General features: G+C 40.5%; 1 protein-coding gene across 1 annotated transcript in view; it reads right to left on the bottom strand.

The window, feature by feature from the left end:
- ZNF407 (zinc finger protein 407) overlaps positions 1 to 12,829 on the bottom strand; it is a 509,082-nt gene that overhangs the window by 488,396 nt on the left and 7,857 nt on the right. Inside the window, exon 2 of the mRNA XM_060244080.1 lies at positions 50 to 4,852. Within this exon, the coding sequence (XP_060100063.1) occupies positions 50 to 4,799 (4,750 nt within the window). The 5' untranslated portion in view covers positions 4,800 to 4,852. The remainder of the gene's footprint in view (positions 1 to 49; positions 4,853 to 12,829) is intronic.

Below are 12,829 nucleotides of genomic sequence, written 5' to 3'. Positions count from 1 at the left end.
TAGTAGAAAAACACAAGCAAAAAAAAAAAAGCAAAGCCTTGACACATACCTGTATGCGTGCGGATATGAGCTAGGAATGCCATGGAATGACTGCTTCGGCATATCTTCCCACAATATTTGCAAATATTGCCTTTATTTTCTTCTCGCTCCCGGTTGATTTGTTCAGTGTCTTCAACAATGTATTTATTGACTTCCCGGAGCAGTTCTTCATGTTGCTCTTTAATATGAAGAAAAAGATTTTGTTCCGAGTCAAATGGCTCTGTACATTTAACACATTTAAAGGTTGTGCCACCCTCTGGCAGCTCCTCAACACTGGCTTCTTCATTTCTCATGTGGCCAGCGCTAGCCAGGTGTTGGTGAAGGTTGCTTTCTGTATAAAATGATTTTCCACACAGTAAACAGTGGAAATGTTTCTCTTTTGAAGGATGCTTCATGGTTATGTGAACATTTAGTCCACTCAAACCGTCTGCTAAAAAACCACAGTCATCACAGCGAATACGAGTAGGTTCCTTGAGGGGATTTCCTTCAGCTTTTTTCTTTTTTCCACCACTTTGTGAGGCCTCTACTTTCATGGCTAAATCACAGACTTTCAGTCCACTTAGATTCTGTCCCTCCACAAAATGATCCACTGGTTCACTACCTTCTTCATGATTTTTTAGTTTTACTATAGAAGAATCAAACTGATCACCGCTTTGTACTGCTATGTCCTCCTTCACTCTGTGATAAGTATTAGCAAAGTTGCTCACAGCCTCATTGCTACTCTCTTGAACACCTTTGACAGTGGAGCCATCAGTACCCCAAGCTGTGTGAACAGACACTTCTGCTTCATGTTGTGCATCTATCACTGAGTGCTCTTCCTCTATAGCTGAACCCTCCTGAAAGCTTTTTTCTCCTTGTATGATACACATATTTTGCATGGCTTTTTCAGCAGTTTCATCCATACTTTGCTCTTCTACTGTACTGCATTTTTCTGAAAGTACAGTCAAATGTGCTTCTGCCTTGACTTCCTCAGCAGCTACTACAGAGCTTCTAAATTCTTTTTGAGTGTGTTCGTCCAGCTTGTTCCTACTGTTTGTGAAGTTCAAGTTCAAAGATTCTTTGCCAAAAGTCAAGCTTTTATTTCTAGATCCCATTGTAAAATCAAAATTTGTATTCACTGTTGCTTGACCATCTATATTTTCCTGCAAAACATTACCAATGGCTTGTTTAAATACAATCATTTCATCATGCTTTACTACTACACCTTTTTCAACAGTTTTTTGGAAACACACAGCATCTACATTTTCTTTGCCTTGGTCAGCTCCACTTTCAAGATCAACATTTACAGCATCAAATACATGGTCTTCTTTAAAACCCTTTGAAGCAGCACTATCTTCTGTAGCAGAATTAGGCAACTTCTCCACTTTCAGAGTCTCCTGCTCTCCAAAGTTTTTCTCTGCAATATTGTTTTTGTATTTTGTTTCACTCAATGCAGTTTGAAAATCTTCCATGGGCTGATGTTCTTCTTGAGATGTTACAGCTTTTTCATTGGCAATGTCAGTTGTATCTGTCTCCTCTCCAGTAGTGCAAGAATAAGATTGTCTTTTGATTTTGTGCTTCTCTGTTGCTGCATGCCTGATCATCTCTCGGTGAGTAACTGCATAATAGTCGCAAGCCATACAGTAGTATTCAAATTCTTTAGTGTGCTTGCGTTTTACATGAACTTCGAGAGAAGAAAAAGAATGTGCAACAAAATTACAATAATCACAATGATTATCATTTGTATTTGCAGTCCTTGTTTGAGTCAACGAGTCTCCATCTTGACCAGAACTACCTAGTTCTGTTTGTTGCTTTATTTCTGCAGAGCCCTGATTTCTATGCTGTTCATTAAGCTGAAGTACATTTTCAGCCTGCATTTGAATGGAACTGATCTGATCATCTTCCTGGCTTCCCAAAACAGAAACATCCACATTTGAAGACTGATTGTGATGGTCAACAGGTTCATTCAAAACACTCGCAGGACTTGCTACCTTCTTGCTACTCACTTCAACACTGCCTCCTTCTGGGCATACAATGATCTCTACATTTTGTTTTCCATTGGCTTCTAAACGACCCTTATGCTTCTTAGTAGCACAATGGCGTTCCATGTCACCTTTAGTTACGGTATAATAATTGCAGACTTTACACAAATAGCTGTATTGATGGCTATGCTTTCGCCGAATGTGAACAGTCAAATTTGTGACACTGGAAGCCAATAAACCACAATGCGGGCATGTCCTAGAAATATTGCCTTTAGGTCTCCCTCTTTTTGGTGCACTATCCAGAATCAACTGACGGCCTTTAATGGGTTCACCTGATGGAAACAACTCCTTATTTATTGATACATTCTCTGAGGTGCAGAATGGACCATGCATACTTTCATTTTCAGATCCATCCTTTAAATTACCATAAACTGGCGGCTCTGTTAGTTTTTTACCATCACTCGCACCTAAGCACACCCTGTCAATACATTCTTCAAAGCGTAAACCAATATTATTCTTTCTCGCATTTTCAAGGTGTTTACTTCTCTTGATGTGTTTTTCCATTCCTTCTTTACTTAATGAATACAGATTGCATGCTTTACAGAGGAAATGATATTCCTGAGCATGTCGAAGTTTTATGTGTCTTGTAAGAACAGAAGATGATCTGGTTTTATAAAAGCATTTTTTACACTGAAACTGGGTTCTGCTCAGGATAGATTCCTTGAACTCAGTATGTACAAGGGAAAACCTGGGAGTTTCTTGCTGTATTTTCACTTCATCACAATCTACCTTTGGAATACCACCTGATTCCATCATAGTGCAGGATGCTGTCTGCACAGCCACTTCACTGCTAGGTGGCTGAAAAATATTTTCTTGAGATAATAAACTAATATGCTGCTCATCTGCATTATGAGCTGCCATTTCATCTTCGGTTAGAAAATACAGGTGACAGGTGCCACAATAATGGGACATGCCATGCTCATCATGCATGTGTTTCCCAAGGTTTATATAATTTGAGGCAAGGAATGAACAATGACAACAATTCATCTTGAAACCACCCATATGCTGGCTGTTCTTTTGACAGTACTCTTCAAAGTCCTCTCTACAAGTGTAAGAGCCACATGTTAGACAGTGAAATTTCAGTTCTTTCCCATGTTCTTGATCAACAACTAATGCCCAGCCTTTGATGCTCCGCACGCTACATCCACAGGGATTACAAGGATGCAGAGGTTTCTGGATGTCTGGAGACTTTTTTGAAGAATTGTCAAATTTCATGGCAAGACAGCAAGCATCTGTTCCATCTGGATTAAGCTCCTGTTTGTCTGAGGCTGTTCTGCTTGGAGGGTTAACATCACCTTCCATTTCTAACCCTTTTAAGGAGACCTGTGACAAATCATCCTGATGGTACTCTTCCACAGTGCTGTGCTTCAAAATAGAATCAGGCTTGCTTCTTTTACCAATGCCCAGCAAATGATACCGTCTTTTAATCTGCTGGTTTAGTCTGAACGAACCACTTTGTTTGAAAGTTATTCTTCGTGCTAAGGTATTTCTTTTTTGTTGGAATCTATCAAATACCTCTGTGGTGCTTAAATTGCTAAGAGTCTTTTGATTACCTTTAACAGACTCCAAAGCACCTGGACCTGAGGACCCTGAAATATTCTGTTGAGCCTGGACATCATCATTTCCATCTGCATTGCAGAAAAACACTTCCTCACTGTTAACACTCTCTCTGGAAAAATCTTTAGATGGTATCATTTCAACAAATAATTGGCTGCTTGTTTTCAAGTTTTTTGCCTTGTTATTTGAAGTTCTTAACTGATTTGAGTAAGAATTACTTATTTTAGGCTTATTCACTGTAGATTTTACTCTTGCATTCTTTCCTTGACATGGGTTCTGCTGTTTTTTATGAAAAGATTTTTTCGTAAGTATCTTTACAAATCCTCCCCTGGCAGCAAGGTTTTGTCTTCGGAGGTGGGTCTTGCCAAGAAAATGACCTCGCAAGAGATCTTCTTCAGCAGTCTGAAAACCACAGAGATCACAAAAATATAATTTAAGTTGCCCGTGAGCCTGCTTGATGTGCATTTTTAAAGATGGAATGTGTTCTGATTTACAAACCTTCTGTGGGCTGACATGTTCTTTGGGTTGCTTCATATGGGTCTCTTGAATGTGCTTTTCTAAATCAGTATAAGTGGGAAAAACTCTTTCACAGGTTTTGCACTTAGAAATATTTACAGTGCTACCAGTTGTACAGCTAACACTTGTTTCATCAGCTTGGGGAAAAGATTTAGACACAGGAAGAACTGTTTCATCATCTTGGGAATGACCCCTTTCTAGATGTAATTCCTGTAGAGTGTCACCATCAGGCACACATGAAACTTTTGGAACAAACCCAACATTACAGGGACATCTTTCTGTTCCTTCTATGGCTTCATCTATAGTACAGCTACTCCCATCTACAGAATCTTCACTTGCTGGGATACTAAGTTCTTTGCTTTCATTCTCTTTGACGTGTTCTACAACAGTCAGCTTTAATCGTTTTGAAACAGGTTCATTTTCCAGTATATGCACTTCAATAAAGTCTTGATCTGCAGATGCAAACAGTCTTTTGGATGTGCCATTCTCTTCAGCTTTTTTCTCAGGATTTTTCTGACCTTCAGTTGAAAATCTGTTTATTTGGCAGTTAGAGAAAGGATCACTGTGAACCATTTCAGGAAAAACATTTTCAGTTGCTTCGTGCACTGATTCACTTGGTACATTCTTGTAACCTTCATCATTCTTCTGATTTTTTTCAGCATCCATGCTTAACAAAGATAATATAGAACACAGTCCAATATGACAATTTAGCTCATCAGCTGTAGGGGGGGGGAGGGAGAGAGGGGGAGAGAGAGAGAGAGAGAGAGGTTATTACATTCTTGTATATGTACACAAAAAAGAGCATTTTATAGTCAACAAGTTATGAGCCATTTTAGATTAATTTACTGTAGAAAGGCTATCGTGGCATTTTGGTAAAAATTTACAAACACAGTAGCCAAAGCAGTATTATCTAAATGATTACTATATTTGAATATCCAAAGAAAGATTATTATATAATTATCTGGAGAACACTGGCACAGCTATTATGGGAACTAAAACTCTTTGGAATATGCAAGCAGTCTTTCACAGTAGCAAAAGATGCTTGCCAATGTGAGAAACAGATTTTTCACTCTCTGAAAAGGAGTCTGAAATTCTGAGATCCATTACTCTGGAGTGTGTAGCTGTTGCTTGGTTCTAACACTTGCTGGATATAATAGGACTATAGATTTTAAATGGAACTAATCCAATGCAAGTCGTTTCACAGTCATGGCATAAATAATGTGTCCATTCTGGAAATTCAAGACTAAAAGTTTGACCTTTGTTTTTGACAGCCCTGACTCAGTACTCTAAGATAGCATGGCGTTCAGGTAAAAGGGCAACAGGCAAAACGGGGTGAAAATGACCATTTCTTGAATTAGAAGTTTCAAAATTCAGTAACTGTCTTCAATTTGAAACACCTTTAGAAGAAGTAGCAATGGACAAAATGGCTCAAAATTATTAAACAGACTTAAGCAGGGAATCCTATGATCTAAACTGGTAACTCTTTATACTGGAGGAACTAGTTAGTATCCTATCCTGTCCCATCACCAATATCAAAAGTAGAATGCCAGTAACAGAAGAGCCCACAGGGCTTCAGCTGGCAGTGTTAATGTCATAACCAGGGCTTTTTTTGTAGCAGGAACTCTTTTGCATATTAGAACACACACCCCTGATGTAGCCAGTTCTCCTGGAGCATACAGCAGACCCTGTACTAAAAGCCCTGTAAGCTCTTAGAGGATTGGCTACATCAGAGGTGTGTGGCCTAATATGCAAAGGAGTTCCTGCTACAAAAAAACCCCTGGTCATATCCTAACAGTAGTTAGGAATGCAGTAACTAGCACTAGCAGGTACAGCCACAGAGCTTTCGCAGGCAGAGGTGTGATTACCTTGACAGCCAACCATCCTTAAGTCAAGGAAAACTCTAGACAAGAGGGTTACCCTAGTAGTCATCCCCGATGGTGGACACTGGGTATGGGAATTCAAGCTGCACTGCTGCTCCTGTGTTGGGTAACTCACCTTTCCCAAGGATGGGAGGGTAGTGTCCCTTGTTTATCCCATGGCCCAGGGTAAAGCTAGCAACAGGCAGAAACTGCCTGCCAGGAGATGCCCCCGAGTGCATGGGAGGGAATGACCTAAGCCCCTTAATGAAGCACATACAAAGTTAGTGAGGGCCAGATGAAAAAAAGTGGGGTGTGGAAGGGCATGATCGACAGAGGTGTTTGACAGCAGCTCAGAGGAAATGAGGAAGGATGGGGAAGGGGCATAGCCGATGGGTTGAGAGAATACCCTAAGAAGCAGAGGCATCAAGCAGAATAGTGGGAGAAAAAGATAGTGAGGGGAGGGTGATGTGAATCTGCAGCGGGAGACTACCAAGTACCACCAAAGAACACCTTGGTCATATTTTCCTCAGAAAGCAGGTGGCAAGAGACAATGTAATTGTACTAAAGCAGAGCATGGAATAAAAGCACCTGTTTATGAAACCTTCATTCCCAGACTCCCTTGCGATGGATCCGTTTTTTTAACATGCCACTCCCCCAACAATTAGCCATTCCAACCTTTCTGTCACAACAGTCAGCCACTTCCATCACCCATCCAGTAGTGTCAACTGCACTGGCTACCAATTGAGTACCGGGTCCGTTTCAAGGCTTTAGTTCTGACTTTTAAAGCCAACGTATTTACAGAACCACCTCTCCCCATATGTGTCCCGGAGATAACTACAATCCGACACACAACATCTGCTGACCATCCCTGGCCAAAGGACATCTGACTTGCCTCAACCAGGGCCAGGGTCTTTTCGGCCTTGGCCCCAGCCTGGTGGAATCAGCTCCCTCTAGAGATCCGGGCTCTTACTGAATTGTTACCTTTCCATAGGGCCTGCAAAATGGAGCTATTCCACCAGGCCTTTGGTTGAGACACCAGACGTCCAATTCCATCAGCTGGCCCTATGCTACTGTACCATCTCTGTTGTAATATGAATTTTACTCTATCTACTGTTTTAGACTCTCAGTTTATATAACATGTGCCCAACTGAGGTGCTACTTATGACTTATTATGATCTATCAAACTATATTGATCACATTGATTTGGTTTTTAACTGTTGTTTTACACTGTTTTTAGAATGTTGTGATCCACCCCAAACCTGTTTTGGGAAACGGCGGGATTGCCTAAATAAAAATAACTAAAATAATAAGAATGTATATATTCTTCTGGAGAGCCAGTTTGGTGTAGTGGTTAAGTGTGCGGACTCTTATCTGGGAGAACCGGGTTTGATTCCCCACTTCTCCACTTGCACCTGCTAGAATGGCCTTGGGTCAGCCATAGCTCTGGCAGAGGTTGTCCTTGAAAGAGCAAGTGCTGTGAGAGCCCTCTCCAGCCCCACCCACCTCACAGGGTGTCTGTTGTGGGGGAGGAAGGTAAAGGAGATTGTGAGCCGCTCTGAGACTCTTCGGAATGGAGGGCGGGATATAAACCCAATATCATCTTCTTCTATATGGCAGGGCCCAAGAGACTGAAATATGCTGGATCAAATCCTGGTTTAGAGTTTTAAAAAAATTACCTCCAGTTTGAATAGACGGTAAACTATTGCTTGTGTTAAATTAGCAACATAAGGAAGTAACTGCAGCATACAAGGGAGAAGAAAACACAAGCTTGAAACTTCATGTAGATCCAAACTGTGATTTGCATTGGGAACCAAATAATTTTCAAATTCTGTATACATTAGTATGTATACTTTATTTCTGCTGGTTTATGACTGCAATAAGTAATTGATTGTATACGGAGCATAATATCATTATTGGAACCAACTTTAAAAGTAACAAGCAAGCTTTTGAGTTCACCAGAACCGTTCTTCAGGTGTGATGTTAACAAGAAACAAGGGTGGGGGGCAGAAATAGTGTTCAGCATAATGAAAAACCCTAGGCTGCTGCTTGTAATGGTCTTAAAATGGAATGAAGGAGGTGTTTTGTAGACTTAATTAGGTTAGATCATGCCTGGTAGAAAAAGATATTGGGTTGCAGCAAGGAGCAGAGGGATGAAGGAACAGTGACTGCTCTCCCTTTTATATGTTCAAAACCAGCAATTATTCAGATCTCTCTCTAGCACTAATCGGAACACACAAGTTCCTAGGAAAGCCAAAAGCAGAAGTAAAGAAAAACATTATGGTCCTTATATTAGCAACTACTGGGAATATTTTTAGATGGTATGCTAAGTATAAAATTGATGTTGGATAGAATTTCATACAGCTCGTAAAGTGCAGATAGAGTTGCCAGGTCCCCCTTGACCACTGGGAAAGAATGGGGAGAGGAAGGTTGCCAGATCCAGGCTGGAAAACTCCAAGAGATTGCAGTCTGGGAAGGAAAGGGATCTCAGTGGGGTACAGCGCCATAGAGTCCACCTCCAAAGCATCCATTCTGTAGTGTGGAGATGAACCATAATTCTGTGGAATTTTTTTTGGAGGCTGGCATCCCTAGGCACACCATTTGCCCATTTAGCCAAACTCTATCATTAAGTGCAAGAAGCTCATCTCCTGAATACAAGATTCCTCTCCTGAATAGCTCAATTTAGTATTATCTTAAGCAGGCCAAAGGGTACCACAATAGTGGTTTTAAATGTATTAGTCTATTATTGCTGTTTGCATTTACTTCTGATGGGCCAATCCTACTGCCAGCTTTTATGAGGTCTACTTTATTTAGTTTTTTAGTATATTTATGTTCTGCTTTTCTCCCCAATGGGGCCCAAAGCAGCTAAAATGTTATAGAACACAACAGAAAAAGAGAAGAGGCTTCTGACTGCCAAGCAGGGCTCACCCTGCCAGCTCATCTTCTGCTCAGCCCTAGGCTCCAATCCTCAAGCCAAAAGCCAAAGGATAAGAGCCCTTCAGTTCACAGTTGTGAGCATGCTCAGACCTTAAATACCTTCATGCAGAGAGTACAGCACTCAGTGAGATGTTAGTGCGCTGCTACTAACTAGCAACATCTTCCCCAGTTCCTAGGATTGCCAGCCCCCTGGTAGAAGCAGGGGAACCTCTGCTTTTGCAGGCTCTTGCCCACTGCCAGCCAGCTGGCTGCAGGGGAAATCCCACCCCCAACTGACCTTTTGGGGCCTACTTCTGCTTGGGGTGACGCTCTGGTTTGGGGGCAAAACTTAATGGTTTGAAGCCAAATTTACCATAGAATTTTGGCCAAAAATCAGTGTCACCACAACCCAAAGTAGTCCCAAAACCAGAAGTAATCCCAGAACTGCTGAACATCACTTCCAGTCTCCCAGAAAGATAATGGGAGACCCCCTTTAGCAAGGTAAATCAATCTGGCAGCCCTACCCATTCCTGCTCTACCTTCAGATAAATTAATTAATGAGGAATTTGCTGCCAGAGGATGTAGTGATGACCACAGGAATAAACAGCTTTAAAAGAGGATTAGATAGATTAATGAAAGATACTCTTTCATAGATACTCTTTCATAGATTAATGAAAGATCAGTGGCTACTAGCCATCATAACTGAGGGGGAATTCTATATTCAGAGCCACTAAACCTCTGAATCCAAGAGCCAGGAGGAAGATCTTGGCTTCTATACCTCACAGTTGGCCCTCTGGAGGAACTGGTTGGTCACTGTGTGAGACAGGATGCTGGACTAGAAGAACCACTGGTCTGATCCAGCAAGGCTCTTCTTATGTTCTTAATCTCTGGTTTATTAGTTTTATGCTGCAATCTTAAACAGAGATATACCCTAAATCTACTAACTTCAGTGCTTAGAATTGCACTGATAGTCTGTTTAAACATGCTCTACTACTGAAGAGTGTTTTCAAGACCTAACTTCAGTTTAAAAAACCCTGGATATCATCTATCTGAAGGACAGTCTGCTGCCAGATGAACTTGCCCATTCACTCAGATCCTCATCAGATGTCATTCTCTGCATGTCCCATCTTCTAAAGCAAGTCAATTGATAATCAGGGATGCTGCCCTTGAGGCAGTGATACCAAATACTGGGAATGAAAGCACAAGGTGCCTTTTGCCTGGCAAGTCCCTCCGAAGAGACATCTTAGGTGCAAAAGCTCTTCTTTAATCCCTCTTCTAGACCTTTAAAAAAAAAAAAAACATTGGTTTGCTGTTGGCTATTTTTGATGCCTATCTTACTATAATCAAACTTCTCTGCTATAATTTAGTCTATCGTTAACACCTTCCTTTTTATTTATGTAATTTATGCTGATTGTATTTAATGTACTACTTTAAAATTACAGGCGCTGCTTTGAGCAGTAACTTCTGGAAAGTACATGAATATACAAATATTCTTAAATAAATATTCATTCTATGTAAAAATCAAAATCAAAGGCTGTGCTAATTCTTGAACCTGGGGCATGCTGAGAGCCAATATGGACCTTTGTTCCAAGAGGCATATCTGTGCTGTGTCTACAGTGCTTACATCTTGCTTTTTTTGTTAGCCATTTGCGGAGACTAGAACATAAGAATAGTCCCTACCCATCCCTACCTCTCAGGCACACAACTCCCCTTGACTGGCATAGATGGAGCAAAGAAGAGAGGGTACTGTTGGAACAGAACTGCTGGTGCAGCTGGGATTGGATGTAAGCATGGCTGAAGGTCAACAAGTTGTCCCCTGCTACAAGCACTAGCACCTTTGCCCTGTGCCCTATGAACCATTACTTCAGCACAGAGGAACCTTTAGCACTGGGTTATTAGGCCTTAATATTTCCTGTCAGGAGAAGCATGACGACATGATACCAGCATGAAGAATAAGTAATGTTTTACATCTGATTTTCTATTAGTATAGCTGTAGAAGTTTGCATTTCAAAAATCCACTGAAAGTTAAGAGCAAGCCAGAACAAGAAAAGCATTCTGATGACACCTGGTGGCCACTTAACACGAAGTAAAACTGAAACTATTCCACAGCAAGCGGAATGTAAATAGCTTTCTTGAAACATAAGTTTTTCTTCTTCTGTGTGTTTAAAAACATACTTCACATTTACAACCAGTTTTAGTACAGCCTGCTCTTTAATGCTTAAGTAATTGAGAATTTAAAGTCCAAAATTGCATGTCATAATTATCTGAGGTTTTACCTCCCCAAAACACATGAGACACTGTGTTGCATTCTAATTTTGTACTTTGGCCTTTCATATGCAAGTTTTACAGAGGCAGTACTGTCAGTCTCACTTCAAATTTCTTAGAAAGCATAGAAGATAGAGTCCTTGCTTGTTAAGAGTGGTGGAAATCAATTCCTGGGCTGTATCTCAACGGTTAAAAGCCAGGGACAGTTTTCTCTGGCTACAGGACCTTAAATCTTTGTCAGCCACAAAAACACTTAGTATAGAGACATCACTCCAAATCTACCAAACTCACATAAAATTGTCAAACATCTGTTCAACCTCTCTTCTCCTCATCACTGTGGCCAACCACTGGAAAACCAAAACAGTGCTAGGGCTGACAAGCCTTCAGGTCTTTCTGAGGAAAGTTCTACAAGGAAAGTGAAGCAGAACTTTACAACGGAGAAAGGGAACATTTAGAACATAAGAGAAGTCATGTTGGATCAGGCCAATGGTCCATTCAGCCTAACATTCTGTGTCACACAGTGGCCAAAAAAAACCAGGTGCCATCAAGAAGTCCATCAGTGGGGCCAGAAAACTAGAAGCTCTTCCACTGTTTCCCTCTCCCCAAGCACCATTCCTATGGGAGGCTCTTAATTTGCAAACCACAATCTGTAGGTAGCCAAGGTTACTAGTTCATAATACTAGTTCTGTCTTTTCCAAGAAGTAAAAAAATTCCCCCTCTTTTTTAAAAAAAATATTTAAGTACATAATTTTGGATCATCAATTTTTAAAGTAACTTACATGCTTTAAAATGGGCTCTGATCGAGAGGGGGGAGGTTTAATGAAAAAGTAGCCATTGCCATTAAAAGCAAACACATGAGACCCCATGTATCTTGTGCCATTTTTAAAAAGGTTGTTTTATTATCAATGTAACTAATCACAATGAAGCCATCTCTTACTACCAAAGACATAATAATGAATTTTCTTTACAGCTGAAGAGAAATGGGATTTGCTGCTCCATATCAAACCAGAACAGGTTGTATAAATTCTTCTTCATATTTATTGTTAAATGTAACTTTTATCTATAAAAATCAGCCATGAAATATTAAAAACTGAAACAACAGAATTTACACCCTTTACTTAATTTAGTTTAAACGGTCTATTCACTAAAAAAAGAATGGGGAAAGGTTACATACGTATTATTGCACTCCCTCCATTCTCCCCTCTAGCTTTCCCATTATAAACTATCCTGTTTCTGGAATTTATAACTCAGCTGTAAAATTTCCACTCTATAGAGAGTGTTGGTATACTTATCCTGAAACAATTTTTTTAATGCATCAATCTTGTTCCAGGACAAAGAACCCCTGGAGAAAATGGCAAAGAATAGCAATCAGACTATCACCCTTTGACTGCATGCTAGACATGAGTACGACAGAGCAGGTCCTACAGAATTTGACAAAACTTGCTTGTTTGTAGACATATGAAGGATCAGGTAGTCAGAGCAATAATTAACATCAATTTGAAAAGTTTAGTATTCCCACTTGCCTAGGCTAGGCTGGGAATTCCCTGTGCTCTTAGGTATCTGCCACAGAAATTAGTGGAAATTTCTAGACTAGAAATAATATCAACTACATTCTCCCGAGGCACTGGCCCCAAATCCCCCAGCATTTGTCTGGGTAGC

The sequence above is a fragment of the Heteronotia binoei genome, chromosome 7 (genome assembly GCF_032191835.1).
Source record: "Heteronotia binoei isolate CCM8104 ecotype False Entrance Well chromosome 7, APGP_CSIRO_Hbin_v1, whole genome shotgun sequence".
NCBI lineage: Eukaryota > Metazoa > Chordata > Lepidosauria > Squamata > Gekkonidae > Heteronotia > Heteronotia binoei.
This window is presented reverse-complemented; position numbering and strand designations above follow the sequence as displayed.